General features: G+C 42.4%; 1 protein-coding gene and 3 long non-coding RNA genes across 5 annotated transcripts in view; 2 read left to right on the top strand and 2 right to left on the bottom strand.

Moving 5' to 3' along the window:
- The window catches only part of LOC145447841 (uncharacterized), a 92,131-nt gene extending 87,146 nt beyond the window's left edge, over nt 1-4,985 (bottom strand). The window contains exon 1 of the long non-coding RNA XR_013917723.1: nt 3,180-4,985. This is a non-coding gene — a long non-coding RNA (uncharacterized LOC145447841). The remainder of the gene's footprint in view (nt 1-3,179) is intronic.
- A 5,606-nt stretch (nt 4,986-10,591) lies between these two features.
- The window catches only part of LOC145447848 (uncharacterized), a 272,584-nt gene continuing 256,028 nt past the window's right edge, over nt 10,592-27,147 (bottom strand). The window contains exon 2 of the long non-coding RNA XR_013917730.1: nt 10,592-11,053. This is a non-coding gene — a long non-coding RNA (uncharacterized LOC145447848). The remainder of the gene's footprint in view (nt 11,054-27,147) is intronic.
- On the top strand, nt 15,681-18,243 carry LOC145447836 (uncharacterized). 2 transcript variants are annotated; one of them, XR_013917719.1, is made up of 5 exons: nt 15,681-16,828; nt 17,212-17,298; nt 17,471-17,560; nt 17,621-17,684; nt 17,813-18,243. It is a non-coding gene; the product is annotated as an uncharacterized LOC145447836 (long non-coding RNA). The 2 variants fall into 2 exon arrangements; XR_013917718.1 differs by having other exon boundaries at nt 17,212-17,560.
- On the top strand, nt 24,036-27,138 carry LOC145447907 (putative tRNA (uracil-O(2)-)-methyltransferase). The gene has a single exon (XM_080326178.1). The coding sequence runs from the start codon at nt 24,159-24,161 to the stop codon at nt 26,082-26,084; it is 1,926 nt and encodes a 641-aa protein (XP_080182304.1). The 5' UTR covers nt 24,036-24,158; the 3' UTR covers nt 26,085-27,138.

The following is a 27,147-nucleotide window of genomic DNA, read 5'->3' as shown; positions in this document are numbered from 1 at the left end:
AGCACAGACTATGCCGGTATGACCATTAAAAAGATAGTTTGCTTGTATAGCTTTTGCAGGCATGACAGAGGTGAAACGGCGAATGATTGTGCACTTTTAGAATTAAATATATATCCGAGAAATACCTAGTCCGATATATGTTGCAATTACGTTAGTGCTCCTAGTTTTCAGGGCGTATGTAAAGTATATTAGTTATTGCAAACTGGTGCAGCACACCATATGTGAGATGGATGCCGCACAAAATGTTATCTGCTCAGAAGCTGTTATATGGGCCGAACAGATAGCTTATATATTGGAATCCCGAAGAAGTGTACCGATCGCACCGCTTCACTGTATTTTAGCTCGTTTTATGTCCATGTCTGGTTTGATTCCAGCATTTGTAGTGTTGCAGCTGGTAATGATTCAAGATTCATTCAGGACATGCTACGATATGCCAGCAAACTGTCTTTTTGCCGGTCATACCTGCGGAGTGTGTGCTTACCTTAACACCTCTTTCTGCGGCATCATTGACGACTTTGACAGCACTTACGAGTGAATTGATTTTACTGTAAGAGTCTAACAAGTCCCCAACATAAGGGCTGATTCAGCCAATCCTTAGAGCATTCAAGACTTCAATTATGCACCACGACATGAGTCTAATATGATCAAACAAAGTAGTGCCGTTGTTTATCTTCATATTTGTGTTCAATGATGATGCATCCCTTCTGAAACGAGCAATTCGTTCGCCACTTGCATAAGCGCCTTTGCAATATTCCTCCGCGTGTTCCGTGCTTTCCGTGGTCAAAACAGACGTGTAGGCTACGGCGGTTTCCTTCACAATAAGCCAGTCATGCCTTAAAAGTTTATGTGAAGCATCTGTTGGTTGTTCATCATCATGTATTTAGTAACTCAACATGTCCTAAACTATTCTGAAATCATTATCTGCCAACCAACCTACAATGCGCTTACAGAATCACCGCCGTTAGCAGACTCCTTTAACAACTAATCAGCGAGCCACCGCCGTCGTGATCATTGAAGCATAGCCGATTAGCCAATCGAGAGCCGCGATTTCGTGATTACTAGTCTTGTTGCCGTTCTGTGGTCGCTGGCACGCCCACTCGTCGGTAGCTACCTTCAAACGCTTTGCGACAAATCTTAACGACTTTCCTGTGAGCTTATTCCAGGCTCATTATTGTTTTTTTTATCAATAATCTATAGAATGAGACATTGATACTCATCATTTTGGAAAGTTTCCAAATTTTGGACAACCCTACTGTTCAACTTTGCGTTCCGCGAATATTTATCACAAAATTGGTTCACAAAATATTTTAAACGCGGCTTGCGGTCCTCATCGATGCAATTAATGCACTTTAATTTGTAGAATATGAACGTATATTTGGTCGTCAAATCGCGATAGGAGATGGTGTTTCTTAGAGCACGCGATGGAATCTAGGTTTCGAACGGCGAGGTCGAATTTGTACATCTAATAAGGATCGTTACGCATCAGTACGCTGTGCGAAATACATAGTATTGATCAATTTTATCGGACTGTACAATCGGCCGGCAAGGTTGCGCTGATAACGAAATTGCAGACATGCCGCAAACCTGCAATAATTACAATTACAGGGTGTGCTAATCATACCCAAATACCCAGATTCGGCAATGGCAACGAGAACAATTTGTTCAGACGCGGGCATAAGTCTTAATCAAAAAGATACACCTATACAAACAATATTACACTCGGAGATTGTTACTGTTTGGCGAAAGTGTTTTTGCGGACGACAACAGGTCTGCATCTGCATGCGGACGTGCTAAATCAAAATACCGACGATAGTGCACATGAGATATCAATTACCCATTTCGCATACAAATGATTCTAGCTAATTTGCAGTACGCAGCATCGATAATACGAATTAGTGAATTAGCATCTCGAAAGAACTGGATTTCTAGTTATAAATGAGAAACTCCTTGGCTAAGCATCTGGGGTTTATCAGCCCGGGGCCGATACGGCCTACGTAAGCACCGAACAGCCAAACGAATTTGATCGTAAAATGGTGCGCTTCCAATTATCCACGTGTTATTGCAGTAAGAGCGATATGGGCGCATGGCGCGACCTTATCAATAGAAATACATATCCCAAAGGTTTGAAATTCAATCCGCGATATATAGTTGCGCTCGACAGAGTCCGTCCAGCAATGAAGTGTATTGGAACATAGAAGGTTCCCGTTCAAACTAATCGAATAAATTCAGAATTTGCGCTACCGAGAATCTCGTGTTGCATCAATATTTGACTACGTAATTCAAAGCTGTGCACTGCACAATGCGAGGCAACACAAAGACTGAGAAGTGACAGCGAGGGAATACGAGTGTATGAAGCAGACCTACAGATGATAGCGAACGAGAAATCGCGCATCAAATCAGTAATTCCACAATTTGCGTACAGCACAATGGGGTTCCGAGTCTGACATCGCGACAATTGTTTGCTCATTATAACGACGTTTGAGCTGCATTGTTGCATTTCCCGATAAAAGTTGGCAAAGTCATGTTAGAGAAATGAATATGCGCATTACGCATTTTGCGCAGGAATTACTTTCAATTCGCAGGCATAGGCTACACAAACACACTGTCCTATTTCGCGCTCCAAGCCTCCAATTAAAGAGACTATCACGGAACTAACTCAAGAATTATTTTGTAAACGAATATGGGCGCAAATACACATTAATTAATAGGAGAACGTGAATTCGCACGTCTGATCGAGAGAGAAGATGGTGTTTCTCAGCGCAAGCGTGTCCAAATCGACGTCGTAAAAGAGACTGATTCGATTGTCTGATTACTAATCACGGATTACAATTGATTGGGGCGTTTTAAGCTCTAGTTCGTCGTCGCCGACGAAGCTGCGTATTCAATTATTCGCGCGCGTATCCGTTAATGGTAAATAGTTGGCATTTGCACGCTATCACGGACTTTCTAATTGACAGCGCTGATGATTTAAAATCGCAGACAGTGGGCGTTTAATCTTATTGTATGGGGTGGCCGCCAACCCATAAAGGTGTCATGGGGTGGCTGCGCCACCCCGCCAACCCGTAACTCGGCGCCTATGCTTATATCCCGTCGGGATAGTTGACCGGTAAAGTTATTGTCATCGTTGTGTGATACGATTTTTACCAATATATTCCTTGAGGTGCCAAATCTGATCGCACTTATGACACCTGTACAGACGAATCAAACAGAATTCCGCCAAAGGGGAGATACAAAGATTCGTTGTAAGCAAATTAATATACCACGACACCCACATTACAGTAGAACTATTTTGTCTGGACGGGGGTGGTCACGAAGCATCTCCGGACCGGGCGCAGATTTCATCAGTTTTGAGCGAAGCCGGACTGGATGCGGCCAAATGGCCTTGAGAGTCGGATTTATGCTATATTTTACCCTCACAATAAGTGGAAATAATAGGACTTTTCGTGCCAGCCGGATGTTTTGGACTTTGATTTGGCAACCCGAGTCGGGGTGGAGTCAGATTTCGAAATCTCTCGCTCATCTTTACACCTCACCGAAAGCAGGCTAGATCGCATCACGTATGATCTGACACAATTCATCCCCATTATTGCACCACCGAAACTGAGCGCGTTTCAGCAAAATAAGGTAAGTCCACTGATCCCGACGAAGCGAGCTATCCCGATTCGTCACTGTACAACTGAATCTGACATCGTACTCGTAGTTTCAGAGTTCGAACGGTAAATGCGAGGCTCGAAAGGGTGACACAGCAATTCTCTGACGGCAACACTCCGCCGAATCAATATACCCTTAGTATGATATTGCAAATATGTTTGGAGGTGTTGGCATAACATGTATTAAGGATATTTTACGGTACACGCGAACACAACTGATTGTCTACAGCGAAATTAGTCGCACTCGAACGACAAGTGCGCGGTGAACTCGTGATCCATATGTATCGTACAGACTGGCAAAGCATCAGTACGACAACAGATCGATTCAAGTTGTATATCATGTACAGCATACAAAATTAATATCCCGCGGTAAATTGCATATCATTTATAGGCACCGGCATGATTACGCTTGACCAGACGTGAAGCAGTAAAAAGAACCCATCATAAATACATTGTTTGGTTGGGACTGTCTGTCCTTATGAAGACGATAGAACGCGGTGTAGGTATGGAACATCCACATCTGTTGCTTGCACCGATTACTAGGTACGTAATACCGGAAGTTAACACGTTAATGCGAGCAAAATTGAGAATCAGCTATTTGTTTAATTACTTATTATATTCATAATGTTACTTTATTTAAGTTAATCTATGTCGGGGCGCCTAATAGAAATTTCTACTACGACATTCATTCTGATTCTCGGTATGACTCGAAATGACACACATATTTATAATCATAACAGATCATTTCTCGTTACTGTCTGGGTCGACAACAAAGCAAAAAAGGGTTCAAGTACGACAGTATGAGACAGACCACAAGCGTCACTTTACACAACCGAACGTATGGACACCTAAAACACGCACCAGGATCTCATGGATCAGAAGAAAACTATACTGACGTCACGACCGGCAATTATTCCTAAGACCCACCGTACACGAAATTGAATCAACAGCGGAACGACAAGTCAACCAGTTTGACGCACTATTGTTCTCAAGCCACGAAATTGGACCACGGAATGACAGGACAGGGCCGGGCAACTATTATCAAGCCCCGTCGTATACGACCGAAGTCAGCTGTGGGTCGTGGAAAAATACAGTAAAATTACAATGTATTATAATAAATCAAATCCCAAGTTTCGTGTCTGACCAGGGTACAAAGGTCAATCGAGATTCTTTGTTCTTTTTCTCTCTAGCCTCAATTCCCCCCCTTTTTTGATTGCAGCACACAGGGTCATAAAAGTATTGCTGCAAAATTGAGAATGAGGTAAATCTTTAATTACTTATTATATTGATAATTCTTGTTTGTTTATTATAATCCTTGCATGCGCACGTCGTGCACATTTACCTAACTACTGCGGTGCTGTATCATTTCTGACTCAAAAGGTCCCCGGAATTTGAAACTTGCAAAACCGGAGTAGAATTATCAAAAAACGGTGAATTTTTCCCACTTTGTGATCGGTTGACTGAAAAAAATAAGGTCATCTTTTCTGCTCAGAACTCAAAATACCGTAGGTCATCTTTTCGCTCGGAGCTAAAATCACCGTTTTTCACTCCGAAATACCCGGCGGAGCGTCACTTCTGTGCTAATTTGGGGCATATCACTCGCAACTTGCTCTAAATCTGACCTAAATTTTCAAAAAAGAGGACAAAATCTCAAAAAAGAGGACAAAAGGGCGTCCTCCGAGGACACTTTCAAAAAAGTCAAAAAAGAGGACAAATCCTCTTAAAAGAGGACGTATGGTAAGCCTATAATAAGTGCATTCAACCAACCAATCACCATCGTCAATTCCATCGTTCGTGATCAAATTGTTGCTATATTTATTCTTGCTAGCTTGTTAATAGTATGTTCAAGTAAAAAGCAAAGCCGGTGGCCCGCGAGCATTTCGAATGTTTGAATCCGGCCCTCGACGTAATTTTGAGTTCGACAGCCCTGATCTACACCGCAGGATATTTGTGGCCAGATTGTTATTGTTTTTAGTTGCTTGCTGATGTTGTATAGTAGAGCGATGCAGTGAAGGAATATGAAATTGCTATAGTTGTTGAAATTTACGGACGGGTGATCAGAACAGAACCTCGGGGAAGTATCTGGCAAATGTTCAGTACGTTATCGCAAAGTATTCGAAGAAATAGTGCGACTGTGATTCCGATTTTGGAAGACACAACTGCCCAGCATTTTGGCATATTATTATTAAATAATGAAGATTATGCTTTTGGAGATGCTGACTATCCACTGAGGACTTACTTATTCACGCCACTAATATGGTCAAGAACATTGACCGAAAAAAGTCACTATCGTTTACATACCAGTGTTGGGATCAAGTCACTACCTTCGAGTCACGAGTCATCTCGAGTCATTGCAGATTTTGACTCGAGTCAAGTCAAGTCAATCGATTTTCGAAGGTGACTCGAGTCAAGTCAAGTCACTCGTTTTTTTGAGGTGACTCGAGTCAAGTCAAGTCAAGTCGAGTCACGAGTCAAGTCACAATTCAAGTCAAATTGAATTTTCGCGGTATCAGTGACGATTCAAACTCATTACATTTTGCTAGCTGTGTGATAAACAGAATAATTGGCCATTTATCTTGAATAAAATAACGAATATAAAGGTAAATATGCATGCAAGAAGGCGTTTTATCGCACGCACACGTAGAACTGCCAATAAAATGTGTGAGTAACTGTATAGTAGGCCTATAGCTACTGCTACTTGCTACAGTCTGTTATTATTAACCAAGAGGGTTGAATACGAAGCCACGAGAAGTTGAAAAAAATTGATATGATACAATACACTTCCCATCTACACATCCGTGAGACTATAGACGCATAAATTATATTCGCTCGATTTTTAAATCATACGAGAGGGTTGGTTAAGGTGATCACTGTAATCAATGTAAGAACTGGGCCGCCTAAAGAAACACCTGCGATATTTGCTATTGGATTAATCTACTGCTACTACGACAACGTAAGCTGTGATCATTTCGGTTGTGGTCAATCTATCTGTGATGTAACAATAGAGGATCAGTGAACGTACAATCAGTGAATGTATGGTTACTCTCAGAAATGACACAGGCGTGTCGCGAACGATACGAACAAACACAAAATACAGTGATTTAATCGACATCGTTTACTTGATGACTTGAAATTGACTCGTAAATTTTTCTCCGAGTCACGAGTCAATGCACATTTTTGAAGCGCCGAGTCAAGTCAAGTCAAGTCATTTTTTCAAAGTGACTCGAGTCAAGTCAAGTCATATGAAAAAGTGACTCGAGTCTGACTCGAGTCAAGTCATGACTCGAGTCATCCCAACACTGTTACATACATAATGTTACCCTCTCTGACACAGAGCACAGTGCTTTCGGTGTTGAAAAAATATCTCGTGCATTGCCTATATTCAAGGAAGAACCTCAGAATATAATTGTGACAATAGCCTGCCTCTGCCATCACAATCTAGCAATTCAGACGAGGAAGATGGAGCTGAATTTGATGAAATACTTCAACTGGAAGCGTTGAACGCACTCGCATGGTGTCGACTCCTACAGACTACAGAGAAATATGCACGACAACGCATGATCTTGAGATTTTTTCTAGCTAGCATTCATGAATATTCTTGTTTGCAATACATTTGATTACAGTACATTCCAAAACATACTTGTGCTTTATTGCTTGCGACACGTAAAAATGAGGTAAAATGTGCATTATGGCTGTATTAAGTAAGTTCAATGTTATAAATTTGCGACACAAGATAGCGAAGTTATTGGGGCGTGTTCGGTTTGTGTTGCCATTCGGACACTGTGTCTGGGGTGTGTTCGGCCTGTGCTACCATTCGGACATGGTGTCTGGGGTGTGTTCGGCCTGTGCTACCATTCGGACATCGTGTCTGGCGCGTGTTCGGACATTATGTCAGGGGTGAGATCGGACATTCAAACAGGGTGTCTGGGTTGTGTTCAGACTGAGTTGACACTCATCGGACATAGTAACTGGGGCGTGTTGGGTCTGTGTTGCCATTCATACATGGTGTCTTGGGCGTGTTAGGCCTGTGTTGACACTCGGACATCGTGTCTGGAGCGTGTTCGGACATCATGTCCAGGGTGTGTTCGGCCTGTGTTGCCAATCAAACATCGTGTCTGGGGCGTGTTTGGTCTGTGTTGTCATTCTGATATGGTGTCTTGTGCGTGTTCGGCCTGTGTTGATACCCGGGCATCGTGTCTGGCGCGTGTTCGGACATCATGTCTGGGGTGTGTTCAGCCTGTGCTGCCAATCGGACATCGTGTCTGGCGCGTGTTCGGATATCATGTCTGGGTCGAGATCGGCCATTCAAACATGGCGTCTGGGTTGTGTTCGGACTAAGTTGACACTCGGACATTGTGTCTGTGGCATGTTCGGACATGATGTCTGGGATGTGTTCGGACTGGATCTGGGATGTGTTCGGACTGGGTTACCGCTGGGAAATCGTGCCTGGTACTACAACTGACCTCATAGTGAATATATAGCGACTATCCTCATTTCAAACATGAGTCTCCTCATTTCTAACATGACTATCCTCATTTCAAACATGAGACTAACCTTATTTCAAACATGTCTATCCTTATATCAAACATGACTATCCTTATTTCTAACATGACTATCCTTATTTCAAATACGAGACTGGCCTTATTTCAAACATGACTAACCTTATTACCATCGTGTCTGGGCCCTGGGGGGAGGTGTTGGGACTGTGTTGCCAATCGCACATCGTGTCTGGGGCGTGTTCCGACATCATGTCTGGGTTGTGTTCAGCCTGTGCTGCCATTCGGACATTATGTCTGGGGCGTGTCGGCCTGTGTTGACACTCGGACATCGTGTCTGCGGCGAGTTCGGACATCATGTCTGGGGCATGTTCGGCCTGTGCTATTGCCATTCAAACGTGGTGTCTGGGGCGTGTTCGGTCTGTGTTGACACTTGGCACTTGGACATCGTGTCTGGAGCGAGTTTCGACATCATGTCCGGGGTGTGTTCGGCCTGTGTTGCGAATCACACATCGTGTCTGGGGCGTGTTCGGTCTGTGTTGTCATTCAGACATGGTGTCTTGGGCGTGTTCGGCCTGTGTTGATACTCGGACATCGTGTCTGGAGCGTGTTCGGATATCATGTCTGGGTCGAGATCGGCCTTTCAAACATGGTGTCTGGGTTGTGTTCGGACTGAGTTGACATTGTGTCTGCGGCGAGTTCGGACATGATGTCTGGGATGTGTTCGGATTGGGTTACCACTGGGAAATCGTGCCTGGTACTACAACTGACCTCATAGTGAATATATAGCGACTATCCTCATTTCAAACATGACTATCCTCATTTCTAACATGACTATCCTCATTTCAAACATGAGACTAACCTTATTTCAAACATGACTATCCTTATATCAAACATGACTATCCTTGTTTCTAACATGACTATCCTTATTTCAAACACGAGACTGACATTATTTCAAACATGACTCACCTTATTAACATCGTGTCTGAGGGGGGGGTGTTGGGACTGTGTTGCCAATCGCACATCGTGTCTGGGGCGTGTTCCGACATCATGTCTGGGTTGTGTTCGGCCTCTGCTGCCATTCAGACATTATGTCTGGGGCGTGTCGGCCTGTGTTGAGACTCGGACATCGTGTCTGCGGCGAGTTCAGACATCATGTCTGGGGCGTGTTCAGCCTGTCCTATTGCCATTCAAACATGGTGTCTGGGGCGTGTTCGGTCTGTGTTGCCATTCGGACATGGTGTCTTGGGAGTGCTTGGCCTGTGTTGATACTCGGACATCGTGTATGGAGCGTGTTTGGACATCATGTCTGGGGTGTGTTCGGCCTGTGTTGCCATTCGGGCATGGTGTCTTGGGCGTGTTCGGCCTGTGTTGATACTCGGAGATCGTGTCTGGGGCGTGTTTGGACATGATATCTGGGGTGTGTACGGCCTGTGTTGCCATTCGGACATGGGGTCTTGGGCGTGTTCGGCCTGTGTTGATACCCGGACATCGTGTCTGGGGCGTGTTTGGACATCATGTCTGGGGTGTGTTCGGCCTGTGCTGCCAATCGGACATCGTGTCTGGGGCATGTTCGGCCATTCAAACATGGTGTCTGGGTTGTTTTTGGATCTGAGTTGCCAATCAGACATCGTGTCTGGGGCGTCTTCGGTATGTGTTGCCATTCAGACATGGCGTCTTGGGCGCGTTAGGCCTGTATTGACACTCGTACATCATGTCTGGGGCGTGTTTGAACATCATGTCTGGGGTGTGTTCGGCCTGTGCTGCCAATCGGACATCGTGTCTGGGGCGTGTTTGGACATCATATGTCTGGTGTGTGTTCGGCCTGTGCTGCCTATCGGAGATGGTGTCTGGGGCGTGTTCGGTCCGTGTTGCCATTCTGACATGGTGTCTTGGGCGTGTTCGGCCTGTGTTGATACTCGGACATCGTGTCTGGGGCGTGTTTGGACATGATGTCTGGGGTGTGTTCGGCCTGTGATGCCATTCGGAGATGGTGTCTTGGGCGTGTTCGGCCTTGTTGATACCCGGACATCGTATCTGGGGCGTGTTTGGACATCGTGTCTGGGATGTGTTCGGCCTGTGCTGCCAATCGGACATCGTGTCCGGGGCATGATCGGCCATTCAAACATGGTGTCTGGGTTCTTTTCGGATTTGAGTTGACACTAGGACATTGTGTCTGGGACGTGTTCGGTCTGTGTTGCCATTCATAAATGGTGTCTTGGGCGTGTTAGGCCTGTATTGACACTCGTACATCGTGTCTGGCGCGTGTTTGAACGTCATGTCTGGGGTGTTACGGGAAGGTGTGTCGTCTGATAACCTGCTAGAGTTGTAACCTGAGTCCCACGTAATGTGTGGCTGGGTAGATATACTTAGCTCTTTTCGTAGTAGACGCACGTCCCTGCATTAGTCCTTGATCTGACAACTTCAACGTGAATGCAACGACAGTATTGCCTCAGATAGATATATTGGTCGAATATGTATGGAATATACAGTAGGATATCGCAGATGAGTCTAGTTTGTAATTGAAATGCACGAGCTGATAAATGGTAAGTCACGTGGTAGCGAGAAGAAAGATATAAGTCACGTGATATACAGATATGAGAGAGAAGGGGCCAGAGCCCTACATCACCCCTTCCAAGGAGGCGTGATTAGCGACAAAACAAAATGACATTTACTACATGAATTGAATAGCAGTACGATTACGAAACATGGTAATTGGAACATAAACACATAGCGTGTGGTTGAAGGTGGTAAGGCCTAAGTATGCAGTGAATAAAGTATTGGTAGGAAGGCGATAACATCAATTTAAAATGCAACATGATAGCAATGAAACCATATATGAGATAGTGTGTCGATAACACGTAAAGGGTTAGATTAGATATAGTCAAAATGGCGAATTGGTTATATCTGAGGCAATTTTTGTGCTTTATTAAAATAACAATAAACGAAAGAAGAAGAAAAATATGTACACAAAGGAATTGACATTAGGTCTGGCGAATGCGTCATATGCAAGAACAAATTGGTGGTAACTCGAAAATGAGTGTCTGTTATTTGTAAATGCAAAATCCTATAAGCGGAATCCAGTGTATGGTTTGGGAGCATATTAAAGTCAAAAATACTTTTCAAAGTAATCGAAACACGAGGTATTAAAAGATAGGAAGTAACGAAAGTAGGAAACTGATGTCTGGCTTTTCTAGCGACCAGAGACTGCTTTTATGAATCAATGGAGTTGAATAGAAAAAATACTCAAATGATGGTCTGGTAGTCGAACCGCTTAAAATGGCGAGATTTGTGGGAAATTTCCTGAACCATTAAGATTAACGACCATTGAAATAGTCACAAAGACCGGGGCCCGAAATTATGCGAGCCGTATATATTCTCGGCAAGAACAGTCGTATTGACGCATTCGCTAATGGGTAGCCTATACGAATGAATTTTAGAATGCTAATAAGTCCGCATGGGAGAGATAGATAAAAGTACATGAATCATAATCGAGTCTATAGAGATTACGAAATTCGCCGCGTTTGAAAAGTGAACAGTCCATTAGTCTTTCGGAAGACCGAATAATTATTTATATACAGTTAAGCCATGCACCGTGGGCCGCGAACCTGCCTGGAAAATTAACAGTCAATGCTCATTGCTCATTAAGGATTGTAATTAGATCCAATTAGTTCACTCCGCCAAGGTTAAAACGCGTATCGCCTGCTGTCCGAATATTCTTCACGACTGTCGAAGTCGACTTACAAATGCGTATAAATACGTGGTTTTACCAAAGCGCCATACTGAACTTGAAATTCCCGTAATGTCTGATAGGGCGGCGTCGGCTTAGCAGAGGTTGTTGTGTAGTAGAGAGCATTTCGGCGGTTCGCGATAGACCCGTGGCAGGCGACGACGAATTCTAGAATGCATTATAAGCAATATCGGCAGCAAGATGATATTTCACAAGGTGGTAATTAGCATAATATCATAGCAATAATGGCGATGACAAATTGAAAGAAAGTAAAATACAAAAACACATCGTTTGTCAGTGAACCAGATATGAGGTGGTGAAAATCTGCACCGATAGGGAGTATACGCTATAATGTAAGCGTAAGTACTAAGTATTGAATCGATTCCATACGTGACGGAGCGACGCAAGGTTATATAAGCCTTGTGAGTAATTTGAGCTTTCAAGTAGAAGTTAATAAAAATTTACGGAATTTCGAAGTGAATGGAAATTATGCCGGGTTATCCGGGTGTTTTGATCAGCTCAAAAGTATAGTAATGGAATATTAGCATCAAAGCATGTCAAGATGAATGTAATCGCAGCGTAACGCGGGGACTTCGTCATAAATAACGAAGTAACGTCGTGAAAGTAGAATGTACAAAATGTAAAGAGAGGTAATAACAATAGCTTAAGTAATGACAAATGTGTGTATGTTAGGTAGCCTAATGGCATTGTTAGTGTTTAGTGCTGCGAACCGCAGTCATGTCGAAAAAAGTCCCTAGCGATGTAAACAGCATGGTATACCACAAATCCAGACACATCGATGAATCTGCGCGCCATATGCTATCCAGATAAATAAAAAGGTTTCCGGAAATATATTGACGTGATTTAATCAAGAATTTGGTCCACTAACGGATCGAAAGAAGGGATAAAAATACTAATTAATCATACTGCACGCCTCTTGACAAATCGCAAGTGTAAGAACGTGCGCCCGCTACTTCAATAATGTGCTTCGAAGACTTACACATGGCAATGCCTAATGACGTATCGACCGGTAAGATACGTCTAAACAACAGTAAGTATTAGGTCAAATTCCCTAACACTGGATAAATAATTCATCCAAAAACCGTATATACACTAATAGCGTCCGATCGTGGATCATTTCGATAAAAAAGCGTACGGGCGAGACGCGAGTCGACCGAACTTCACCTCAACTTCGTTATGTAATGGCGGAAGTTTATAGCATGAGTTAAAATCGCAGAGATTCCCCGGCCGGTAGAATCGCTGAGTTACGCACAAGCAATTCCCATGTCTAAAAACGATTTGGCGAGATAACATGGGCAAACTCACTCAATACACACGACCCTAGGAGCAAAAGCTAAATCGTAGACCCGGTACTTCGATCATAACCTTAATTAATGAGTTCCCCGTGTAGCGATAATGGGCAACGTGATATTTAAAATTAACAGATTCGTGACTATACAGCAGTGATTCCCAAGTGCGGCCCCGAGGGCCGCATACGGCCCTCAGATAGCCTTCTTGCGGCCCCCAAAATATATTAAGAAATCGATTTATGACAAAAAATAAAATTTATATTCATAAAATACTCTTGCTTGGCTTGGCCTCTGTAGTTTTTAATTATAGAATTGCAGGAAAGTTGTGAGTATAGACTGCTAACGTTGCGTCACTGCTGTTTCAATGCAATGTGCTCTAACTTTCCAGTTGAACGAGCAGTAGCTATATATATATAAATAGGTATTGATAACTTTCAAAATTGGAGGAAAATCCTGAAAAAATGGTAAATTTTTTCCACTTCGTGGCCGCTCGACTAAAAAAGAAAAAGAGGCTCAACTCCGGGAAAATACAGTTTTTCTTTCACATTAACAGGTGGTTGACTAAAAAAAATGGTCCATTTTCCGGTCCAGCTCCCGAAATAGCCGCCGTAGCGTTCGTACAGTGCTGACTTAATGTATAATATCAGTCGAATTTGGCCCTATATGTAACCAAAATCCTCAAAAATGAAGACAAAATCTCAATAAAGAAGACATTTGGGCGTCCTCCGATGACACTGTAAAAAAAATCAAAAAAGAGGACAAATCATCTGAAAAGATTACGTATGGTAACCCTATGATAACTAGATGTGCAACACGTGACTCACGGTTGAATACGCCGAGATGCATACTGCTTAGCCGGCTAAAAGCAGCATAATTGGTAGTCCTGTAGTCAGGGCCGTAACTGCCGCACCCCAAACCCCCCAATTGAGGAGGGCCGAGCTCGAAGGGGGCCCAAAATTATTTCGTGAATTAGCATAAATTATAGAGTATTTTGCGACAATTTATAAAACTTTTTTAAAAATTTTTCGTGCTATGCGCGATTTCAATTCGCCACATATCTTGATTATTGGGTACTCTTCCCCAAGAAAAAATACACAAGATTTATAGAAATGGGCATATCAGCGTTGGCCGTGACCGCACTATAACACACCAAGACATATAAAGTTTTAGGCCATGTAACATGTGACTCCAAGAAGTGTGTCAGAACGATCGGCAGCGAGAAAGCCTTGGCCGTAAAGGACTGCTTTTATGCTGACCAAAAACTTCGTTATATATACAAAATACATGTAGGTTAAATTGTCCATATAGGCGCCTAAATGACTGGCACCGAATGTTCTTTTCTTGGAAATCTGAACCTCACAAGACAAATACCATCCCGCAGGAAAGGAAATTATATGCCAGTGAAGAAATACCAATCTGAAATCGCGTGATCTTTCAGTTTAGTAGGTTTGGGCAATTCTACATTTTTTGATATAGAAGACAGGAGGTCACGAAATAACATCATGTAAAAAAGTCATACCTAGGGGTCCCCCCGCCCGAAGATGTTTAATTTTACGGGGTCTGCAGTTTCAAAGACACCTCTCACTCAGCTCTACCGGTAAATCTGATTATGTGGGCAAAGAGGACAACCATGCAATTCCTGATCTTATTCGCCGATTTATCATGAATTATCGAAATATTCAAGCGTCGCGCTGTCTCACTAAACAGTACAACTTTAATTTCGTGGCAAAAGCGAACAACGTGATGCGGGGTCAGTTTATCACCTTATGGGAGCCCGGGGTCCTGTTACGTTCCTGCCGACGGGTATACCCCGGCGATGTTTAATTACTATTGAGGGGTCCTATACCTTTTCAAACACACATCACTCAGCTCTACCGGTGAATCAGATTACGTGAACAGAGACAGGATGAAAATTGATAGCAATACATGCAATTCCCGATCATATTGACCGATTCAGTCATGAAACTAAAGAAATTTCTCGCGCTTCGCGCGTTTAGGCGAGAAAAGCTGAGTCACTCGACAGACACCCAATGCAGCAGATAAGTAGCAGTAAACAGTGTACAGTTTTGAAATCTCGCCAGAGCAATAAAACTACTCCGAAATAGCCATGATGACTATTTGATCCGTTTCATAGCCGCAGTATTCGTGCGGCCCGACCGTACTCTAAAATTCTTAATTTGGCCCTCACACCGAAAAAGTTTGGGAACTACTGCTATACAGTATACAAACGTTTCACGGATCTAGGTGACCAGATGTCAGTAATAGGTATAGCCATGCCATGAAATGTACTATGTACAATGTATAAAGGTAAAAGATATGTATAGCTAATCGCATTTAACTATAGGTTGCAAAATCTGAGTGTGTTCAGATGATATTATCGCGGGTAAGTATATAAGGACGTAAATTACGGGGAAAAAATGACAATTTGTCACCATGTTAAAGCGGCCTTATTTAAAAGTATCGGTAATTAGAAGTAAGCGAATATGTCAAAGACTTAGGGTGGATTGCACAGATGTCGATTAAACCCTAATCGCCGATTAAACGTCAGTAATCGGCTGGCTTCCGTGGCACAGATGCCGATCTGCCACTAATCGGTGAATTTTAATCGGCCAAATATTATCCGCCGAGCGAGGTGTCTAGAAAGTTAATCGGCTGTGTGCTTCGCGTTGACTGCGGTCTGGGCTGGCTACAGGTACACTAGTATTTGGTATTGAGATGGTGTTAACTGGATGCTCTGACGTGCAGTTGCGGTATTAGCTGAAAACATTGTACTCAGACACTACTACGACTGTTGGCGCATATTATGGGCGTGGGCCTACCACAGCCGATAGTACCTTATGCTATGATTACCGGTATGACATTTTTTGCAGACTGTACTGTACACTGTGCAGAATTCGATAGTATACTTTGGAAATAAAATACGAGGACGGAAAATTGCAAAAGACAGGAAAAGTTTAGAATAATTGAATTGATAGAAGAATACATTGAAACCAAAGAAGACAAAAAGACTGACGGCATAACAAAAAGATGCGGCCTGAGATGTAATCAGTAAGAAATATGCAGCTATGAATACTGGTCCTGCGGGTGCAGCCGTACAACTGGCCAACTCCAGAATGTATTGAAAACTTTGAAACGAAAAGCAAAAAAGTTATATGCATCACGATTCACGATGCGTCGAACGGGCCAAAACTGGCCCACCTCCAGTTGACGAACTCCTTGGAAAAGGTTTCTGATAGGTAATTTTACTGACAATTCTTTGAAATTCGCAGTAGGAGATGTATTGTTTCCATCTGTGTTTATCGTGACTCTCTGCGTGCTTCATACTCGCGTTTTAACGCTCGTTTTGAACTGAATAGACAAATTTTGATGATCATGAGAAACATGGATTTATTGTCTTTTTGTAATTCCCAACAAACTAACCATATCCAGAGACTGCTGCACGTCATCAGCTATACGAAAACGACACATGGGGAACACTGCTCAGCAAATTCCTAATCTGAACCGCTCCTTGATCAATCTGCAATTGATTTTTATAGCACTGGCATATTTATTATCACTTTTCAGACCTTATTCCATCTCAAATTGAATGTTTGAAACATCGGTATGACTACGATTGCGTATTCGATAGTCACACGAACAATGGTGAGTGCATTTAGGACATAAACTTTTTTAATATGTTACAACCAACAACAGAGGAACTTGCATCCAATTTAAACTTGCAACAGTCTGGCTTTGCTACTGTGCTGTGCAGGTGCCTGAGCAGTATCGTTGGCCATATTATTGTTAGGCTTGCAACTTGACTTGAAGATTTGACTTCGAGTCAGGATTTCTCATACTGTATGTCATATTGAAGCAGTGACTCGAGTCAAATCCATTCATCCTATTCCAACTCGAGTCAAGTCATGATTTTAGTCATCCATCCTTCCTATGTTTCGCGAGGTTAAGATAAACCGTGAAAAAATAATTTGAAAGTAACTTTTCTAATGTGTTTCTGACTAAAATTTTTAAATAAAATGTTTATTCAGATGCATATTCCGAAGATTCAGTTTGCACCTTCATCATCGACGAGGATGTGAGCACAGAGGCTGGTTGTTCATGTCACAACAGCGATGGTAAGTTGAGGTACTAATTTGAAATCCATATGAATCGTGTTGGTACTAACATAGCCACACGAATACTTCAAATAGAACATTGCGGGTTGTTTTGATTGACATTAACATTGCTCTATTGAATTTGAACTCTATTGAATCAATACAACTGTTGTTAACCATAGTTTTCTTGCAGCAAATGAAATTGCTGCCCTTTTCGTTGTTGATGGCGATGTGACGCTTCCTTCAGTTCCCTCGACAGACTTCAGGATGAAACACCAGACCGGTAAGTGTTAGCATACAATGATGGTGATGCAACCCACAGTTTATTCATGACTACATTCAGATATGCAAGATGAAACAGAGAACACAAAAAGCTCAACGCCAATTGTCACGAAAAAGAGAGCCAGGTGTGTTGATGAAAAGAAATCATATTTTACCTATAATGTTGGTGATCAAAATGTGGTGTTCAGAAATGAGCGTCCTGGAAATGGCAAAGGAGCAGCATGATATCAGAATGAAATATTTTGAATTACAGATGCATGTCAAGTACCAGAAACTGGAAATGGAAAAAGAACTGCAAAATTGAGAAAATACAGCAACGAATCGAAATAGCACAAAAACCAGACTTGGACAACTAGTTAATTGGCTGTATAATTAGAATAGTAAGTGCAAAATGCCAGCAATATAATTCTAACTTAATTTCTGGTTTTGCTGAAAATTCTACAGTAGAACTCTACAATACTAAGCGAGTTGTGCAGATTCAATTTCCAAATTTTCACATATTCAGTAATCCCTATTCTAATTTAATTGAAAAATAACTACTGTGTCTATAATTCTATTCTAATTTGGAAAAATATGCAGTTATAATTATCATTATAGTCTAATTTTGAAAAGCTGATTTTCTAGTTGTCCAATTCTGACTACAGCATAGGGTACTGGATCTCGTAATAAAAATAATTGACGAGGAATTGAATGTGTGGTTATTGGTGTTCAAACACGAGATGAAATACTCAAGACTTTCCAGAGAAGTGATTTTGAACAATCTGTCTGCGCTGAAGTCGTGCCGTCACGTTATCGGTGTCGCTAACCTCCAGGGTATATTCCAATGGATTTGCTCTGTCTTTGACCAATCTTCTTGGCACTCTCTCTTCTGCTAGGCTCTCTAACATCTGGAGGGTAGCAAGAACATTGAGGTATGGATCCATTGTTATTTTAAGTCGATATTGAACTATATTAATGTAGCTCTCTATAAAACAGGTTGTATTGAATTTTATGGTTGACCAAATTCTTGATAAACTGAAGTGAGGTTTGGCTGTCAACAAACAAGATTACTCAACTGGGTAACAGCAGATAACTTTGCATTGCGAAATTGTAACATAAATGCATTACTGTTTGTACAGCACTTGAGCACATGTATGCATATGACTTATTATATGATAACATCGTCACATTGAACAGTTAGATCCTTGCAATGGCTGAAATTTACTTCTACACTCCTGCAGAGCCAATTGTCATTGGTATGGAGAAATCAAAATCGTATGCGAATGTGTGTGTAACTGTGTATGGACTCAATTTGTATATCTTCACATTGGTGAAGCGGATATCATGACTAATGCACCAATAAACGGAAAATAAAATTCTATCTGAAAAGTATCTATCTAGATCTAGATATCCCTGAGTAATGAGATAAATGTCCTGCAATATACGAAATTTGTAGTAGAGTTTGTGGCATAGCAATACCGGTATAAGACGATGATTTTGGTACGCTATTCCTACAATACCTCTTTTCATAACCTCAAAACGTTTGTTCTGACGCGTTCTGGCGTTCATAACCTTACACTGTGCAACAGTTTAGTTAGCTGCTATACGCACATGACATCAACTAAACATACATATCTATGAAGAGCGCATCTCTCCCTTATGACGACACAGTTCATATCGCCACCGACCGAAAACAGCTGATTGCTAACGTACGTCATTTGCGTCGATTTGCGTCAGTAATCCGCGATAAGATAACTCACAGGCGAATCCGTATCTGTACCACAGAGTCACCGGATGACCTTGCTCGCTGATTAAATTATCGCCGATTAAGGCAATCGGTGATTACTTTTCAATCGGCATCTGTGCAATCCACCCTTAGTACAAAGAAAGTAAGGAAGTCAATGTTTGAAGAAAATAGGGAAATAACTTCCGTATTTATAAATTCCAGCAAAGCGCTGAGTTATAAGTAACGCTAATATGTGATTAAAATCGAATTACGATTATGGGTAATTGTAGCAAAAGCGAGGTTATGCGAATACGTGTAGTTAGATAAGATGAAGTTGCGTTATGCAGAGATAAGTTAGTTATAAAATCCCCATTCCCAGTGATATACTGGTATATTTCAATAGTTCAAAGCCGAAATCTACATTGTCGGTTAAAAAGAGCCGATTTTGCCGCGGAACATCATATAGAATCCCGATGGAATGCTATGCTATAGTCGGGCGAAAAGCCGCGTCACTATTTTTATCGAAGTAACATTGACGGTATAGTTACGGTAGTTAAAAAGGGTAGCGCGTAAATACGCGCGGAAGTCAATGTGGCATGAATGACATATGAAATCACAAAAATCAATGTATGAATTAGGTTTAAAGAAATATTACGAAATTAAGATAATGGAATTGGTAGTTATGTTCCACGGAGATGCCGCGAATGTAAAAAAAAACGAACAAAAAATAGATTAGTAAATAACCACGGTGGTTGGCAGTGATTTACGCGGTAATATGAAGGTAGGAAAAACCGCAAAATTTATATTCAGAATCGAAATGGGGGTGTTAAACAATCAAACAACTGTAAGCAAATGGTATGTTACACGACTAAGGTAGGCTATTCGTGCGAAGGTGAAGTTGTATTTGGAAATAGTGAATAGTGAATCGGTAGTAATTATTCGATATTCGATTTCACGGGGTAGAGAAGCGATCTTATCGGGCGGCCAACAGTGAAATTTCCGACGCATAATGTATGTGATAATTTCGTTAGAAAGCCAGACGCTAAGATGCAAACAATAGTTTTTAAGGCCGTAATATAAAAACGAAACCGATGAAAAACGTTTCGTCAGTGTCAGAGTATCACTCAAATCTGGTTTTCTGAATGTTATGGCGATGAATATAGGAACACAAACAACGAATATAATTATATAGAAAGCACGAATCGAGCAATAACGAGGAAATTTGCTGCTAGCCGATAAAGCCGAGTGAGATAAATCATTCTCACTGCAAAATGCATTCCCGAAATTCGAAGTCAAGTAAACGGATTTACCGTGTAAGTCTGGAAAAGTCCTGGATGGCTCCATAGCAGTTGTAAGTCCAATTGTGTAGGAGGCGATTCGTCCTTCGTTGAAGCTGAAATCATCTCACGAGCGTGCACCATATGGGAAGGTGTGTCGTCTGATAACCTGCTAGAGTTGTAACCTGAGTCCCACGTAATGTGTGGCTGGGTAGATATATACTTAGCTCTTTTCGTGGTAGACGCACGTCCCTGCATTAGTCCTTGATCTGACAACTTCAACGTGAATGCAACGACCGTATTGCCTCAGATAGATATATTGGTCGAATATGGCGCTTCATGCCAGCATGGGTTCTTCTGATACTCTTTAAATCCTTAATCCAATCGAAGTTACATTATGGCATCCTCTGTTGGGGGGCTGCCAGTAAAACTGCACTCAAGCCACTGCAGAAACTACAGCATAAAGTACTCCGAATCATAGCTAGGGCTCCAAAAGGGCCTGGCTGCCCATCCAATAAGTCGCTGCTGAAGAGATTTGGCGTCCTAAACATAGAAGATATGCGGAAACTAGAAATCGCCAAGTTTATGTATCAGTTTCACTGCGGTCGTTGCCCCGAATATTTCAATGACTTCTTTACCTCTGAATCAAAAGCGCACAAGTACAACACACGCGCGTCCACGACGTCCAAATATCATATGATCGACCGAAAAGATCATCGCTCCATCAAATATGCCGGACCTGATGTGTGGAACAGTATCCCGCCGGCCATCAGACAGTCGACGAGCATGTCCACATTCAAGTCGAAATACAAACAATTACTACTAAATAAATACAGTCCATCCTCAAGATTACCGGACCACGACTGACCTATCGATCTCGCTTCCTATGACATGCCGCCCTATTTCTTGTCGCATTCTTTTTCTATTCTATCTTCTTTACTTTCATTCAGTGTGCATGCCTCCTCTTTACATCGCCTAGGCCAGTGGTTCTTAACCTTGCCCCCAGCGCCCCCCAGGGGGCGCTGGCGATTTTGAAGGGGGGCGGAAACGCTCAGGGGGCGATATGGGGGGCGCTGGGCTCAGGGGGGCGGTATGGGGGGCGCTGGAGAAAAACGGCTTCGCAGTAGATGATGAGGTGATAGGACATATCCTTAATGAGTATTCAGAGCAAATTAACACCGAAAACTTCGTTACATATAGCCTTCAAAATACATTTAGGTTTAATTGTCCATGGGCGCCTAAATGACTGACACCGAATGTTCCTGTCTTGGCAATCTGAACCCCAGAAGACGAATTCCATCTGGCAGGGAAAAGTTATATGTCAGTGAAGAAATACCAATCTGAAATCGTGTGCGTCTTTTAGTTTAGTACGATCGGGCGACAGGGATATTCCTGTTGGGCGATATCCCCGTTGAGCGATTCTATATTTTTTGATATTGCAGACAGGGGGTCACGAAATAACATCATGCAACGAAGTCATACCAACGGGTTCGCCCGCCTGAATATGTTTAATTATAGTAACGGGCCCCACAGTTTCCAAGAAACCTCACAATATTCGCTTTAACTTTTGATGAGTCTGCACACACTCAACAACTCACTGCGCTGACCCTTGGACAACAGTGCGTAACGACTAAAAAAGGTAACAACTCCGGATTTGTTGTGCGCAACGTAGATTTTCTGTACACAGAGACCGTGTCAGCACAGCGCACGTGCGCAGCTTAGAGGGAACATTGCACCTCACTCAGCTCTACCGGTAAATGTGTTTACGTGAGCAGAGAGAGGATAAAAATTGATCTCAATTTACATGCAATTCCCGGTGATATTGACCAATTCAATCAGGCAATTAGTGGATTTTTTTTGCACTTCGTGCGACTAGGCGAGAATAGCTGCCTCAGCAATTGTACACCCAATGTAAATACCTAATAGGCTATCAGCAAATAGCAGACAGCCAAATGGGGGTCTGGGAGTGAAGTCCCCCGGAAGTTTGGTTTATCACCCGATGGGGCCCAGGACCAACGTTTTTTTTTTTGGGGGGGGGGGGGGCTGACGAAGTGCTGTTACGGCCCTGGTAACGAATAATTGTACCTGCGGGCACGCCCAAATATGTTTAATTATTAATTACTTGCCCTTTATTTTCCTATACAACAGCTCACTCAGTGCTACTGGTAAATCTGATTACGTGGGCTGAGAGGATAAAAAGTTTATAGCGACTTATATATGTAATTACCACCTATTCATTCATGTATTATAGAAAATTTTGGTACTTAGGGCGACCAGGCCACACAAACTTTGCTGACCATCAAAATCACGAGATGGGGTTCGTGGGGGCGAAGCCCTCAGAAGTTCGGTTTATCACGCTATGGGTGCGCAAGGCAATCGTTTTTAGGGGGGTTGACGAAGTGCTGTTACGGCCCTCCCTCTTACTTATTGTCTTTATTACATTCCTTACAATATGAAGTTGGGGGGGGGGGGGCGCTGGAGCACGATAATTTTTGAAAGGGGGCGCTGGAAGAAAAAAGGTTAAGAACCACTGGCCTAGGCCAAGGTGGGTGTCAGATTCCATAGACTACTCCTTGTCGCTTCGACATCTTCCTGTCTTTTCATTGTATCGCATTTTTTGTGGTGTATTGAACTGATAAAATTGCTAATAAACCAATGATGATGATGATGTATGGAATATACAGTAGGATATCGCAGATGAGTCTAGTTTGTAATTGAAATGCAGGAGCTGATTAATGGTAAGTCACGTGGTAGCGAGAAGAAAGATATAAGTCACGTGATATACAGATATGAGAGAGAAGGGGCCAGAGCCCTATAGTGTGTTCGGCCTGTGCTGCCAATCGGACATCGTGTCTGGGGCGTGTTTGGACATCATGTCTGGGGTGTGTTCGGCCTGTGCTGCCAATCGGACATGGTGTCTGGGGCGTGTTCGGTCCGTGTTGCCATTCTGACATGGTGTCTTGGGCGTGTTCGGCCTGTGTTGATACTCGGACATCGTGTCTGGGGCGTGTTTGGACATGATGTCTGGGGTGTGTTCGGCATGTGCTGCCAATCGGACATCGTGTCTGGGGCATGTTCGGCCATTCAAACATGGTGTCTGGGTTGTTTTCGGATTTGAGTTGACACTAGGACATCGTGTCTGGGACGTGTTCGGTCTGTGTTGCCATTCATACATGGTGTCTTGGGTGTGTTCGGCCCGTGTGGATACCCGGACATCGTGTCTGGGGCGTGTTTGAACATCATGTCTGGGGTGTGTTCGGCCTGTGCTGCCAATCGGACATCGTGTCAGGGGCGTGTTCTGACATCATGTCGGGGGTGTGTTAGGACTGGGTTACCATTGGGAAGTCGTGCCTGGTACTGCAACTGACTTTATAGTGAATATAGCGACTATCCTCATTTCAAACATGACTATCCTTATTTCTGACATGACTATCCTCATTTCAAACATGAGACTAACCTTATTTCAAACCAATCGAAACAACCCTGTAGTATCATTTGGCTTTAAAATTATCTGTTGGACACCAGGACTGATCTTGATCTCGGGAACATTTGAGTTTACTGACACCATTTCCGAATTTCACAGGCGCATAATTAGTTATTACTGGATGTTCTAAAGAATGATGTGGGAGATACTGAAGTCTTCACCGATTCAGTGTAACGTGAACCAGTTCAGAGACGCCATAAACGTGTGGATTCAGAGACCTAACGTGTGCTCCAAAGTGGTCAGCTGTGCGTCTGTTGAACATGTATCATTTAGGCAACTCCTAAACCCCGAGATTTCTCAATTAATCGACAGTGTAGTGGGTGAAAAGAACATCGAGACTGACAACGATGCAGATTCATTCATCAATATGGTGTTGTTTAGAAAGTTACTCCCCAAAAGTCCGGCAAATCATTCTGCAGGATGCGAAATCGTACTCATGAATATGTCGAAAGCAGTCTTTATCCCTGTTAATGATCAGTTTGAACCAAATTTACAGGAAGTCCTGTATAAAATTGAAACAATTCCGAAAAGTACAAAGTCATTACATGGAAGTGTTGATTCTAGTGATACACAGCGAATTAGTATGGCAGTATACAGGACTGCATCGTTTTTGACTGAAAATTCAACTTCAAAGACTTGCCATCCTACGAAAGATTGGTTGCGTGAAAATCTCTTACCTAGTCTGATAAAATGGACTCGAAACCCTGTGAATTCTGAATCAAAAATTCCCAATTCACTGTCACAATTGCCACAATGTGAATACGCGCCGTTATACCAATATTTGAAAAAAAAATACGGAAAAAAGCTCGGCGAAATGTGGCCAGAATCAACAGATCCTCAGAAGTACGTGTATGAAGACATAGCTATCGCGACCTATTTGATTTTACTGTGGAGAAACGAGAGAAGACTAAAATCCATCGATAAACCGCAGTCTTTCGTGGATTTGGGTTGCGGAAATGGACTGTTGGTTTATATATTAAACGCAGAAGGCCATCCAGGCGTCGGAGTTGACATAAGACGCCGTAAAATATGGGATCACTACCCAGACACGACCGTTCTACAAGAGACCACGATAGATCCAACCGCAAATATTACATACTGCGAATATGATTGGTTGTTGGGTAATCATTCTGACGAATTAACTCCATGGATACCGGTGTTAGCCGCTAAATCCGGCTTTCACGTCAGATATTGGGTCCTACCGTGTTGTTTTTTCGATTTTTTCACGAAATACACGCGCGCAGAGTCCACCTCCAGCCAGTACCAAGATTACCTCGATTATGTCGAAAATGTAGGAAAGGTATGCGGATTCGAAATAAACATTGACGTAATGCGAATACCATCGACAAAACGTGTTTGCCACATTGGAATGCGCAGAACTTATTCGGAGAAAGACCATTCAAAAGTATTGCGGGATATTGAAAGTTTAATCAGCAACGCGCGGAAACCTAAATCTGGCTTTGTAGCGAGAGATAAGTTGCAGTCGATTAGAAATTGTACAAAACTTCAGTATTGTTTGCAACTTGAAGTCGTTAAAATTATATCAGATGAACTACTGAAGACTGAAAATTACATTGAAACTGTGTCATCCGATGAAAGTAGTTGCACTGATTGTTCTAATTCAGAATCTTGCAGTCGAGGAAATTCGTCAGTCAGACCGGACGCTGATATTTTGCCACTCAAACAAAGGCTTGATGAGTTGGCGGTTTCGAGTTCTGAAAGCTGTCTTGTAAATTGTAAGCGATGGAACTGTGGCGGTTCTATATCTCTGCGCGACGCTGCCAGCTTACTAAGTGACAGTATGAAGCAAAGGATGAAATGCGAATTCGGCGGACTACAAACACTGTTGAAAAACCATCATCAAACTTTTGAAATAGCGGACGGTCGTGTTCAATTAAGAAATTGGTCCTTGCCCCATTTTCGGAAGATAAAGGGGAATCGTAACAAAACGTCACCTGTTAAAACGAGGACTTGCTGGTTTTACGCTAACCATCCTGATGGTTGTCCCAGACGCGAGGAAGATTGTACGTTTTTGCATGGACCTAAAATCACGAACTGACACTGTGTATTTATTGAATTCTGTAGAATTTAATGCGCAGGGCAAGGGTTGGTGACCAGAGGTTGTCAGTAGGACTGTGCTCAATGATCCGAGTCTGGGTACTCAATAACAATTGAGTCTTTATTGAAATGATTCGAGTTTAGGTCTGGTAGCGACTAACGGTTCGAGGGCTACTGAAATGATATGCTTCTTTCCAGTCAGAGTTATTTTATCAACAACAATTATAGTTTCAATACTTTTTGCCCAATGTGGGAGCCTTGAAACCTCGATTGATTGTAAGAGATAATAGTACAAAGTTACGCACGTCAGTAAACAAATGACAATTCTGTGAGATTGCAATAAATCCAAAGCACTATCACAAACTGCAATGAAATAGGTATGGTCGAAAAACAGATTGTCTTTGATATGACCTAGAACTGGCATTATTTGCTTTGTAGTCGTGCAAAAGGTTCATTTTGAACTCTCCACATCAGCACATCACCCATACTCTTACGGTAAATAATGAGTGATACTCTTGTACTCAACTTGAAGCCTAATACTAATCAAGCATTCGGGTAGTCGATTTTTGCACAGCTCTAGGGGTCTGTAACAAAGTAGGCTACTTCTACTTTTTACGAGCACTCATAGGTTATGCCTATTTCCACTTGCTCTGATTACTCGAGTGGCAATACATTTTTATACAATTTGTTAGGCAAAAATAAAAGAAATGGTCATTTTGGGATAATCTTGTTTCGCTTTTATGAGAGAAATTCTCAAAACGACCACGTGAAATCGCACCTTCGTCACTGTAACTGAATACGTTTCTGCAAATAACCTTTATTGTGATGAAGAAATGTCACTCTATTCTTTGCAATCGCATAGAAGGGACATATTAGAACTATGCATATCATTCATAACGTTGTGACGTCATCACGAGTGATAATCGAACACTCGAATCAAAGGCTAATACTCAGTCTCAATTCATAATCGAATTGATCAGGTACTCGGTTTTGACCAGCCCGCCCAATCATTGCTAGAAGTGGAACTTTCAATTCTCTTTCTTTTGTCTTACAGAGCAACGTAT

Source organism: Botryllus schlosseri, chromosome 10 (genome assembly GCF_051294905.1).
Source record: "Botryllus schlosseri isolate E-star chromosome 10, Bs_hap1, whole genome shotgun sequence".
NCBI lineage: Eukaryota > Metazoa > Chordata > Ascidiacea > Stolidobranchia > Styelidae > Botryllus > Botryllus schlosseri.
Note: the sequence above shows the minus strand (reverse complement) of the source record. Positions and strands in the feature narration are given on the sequence as shown.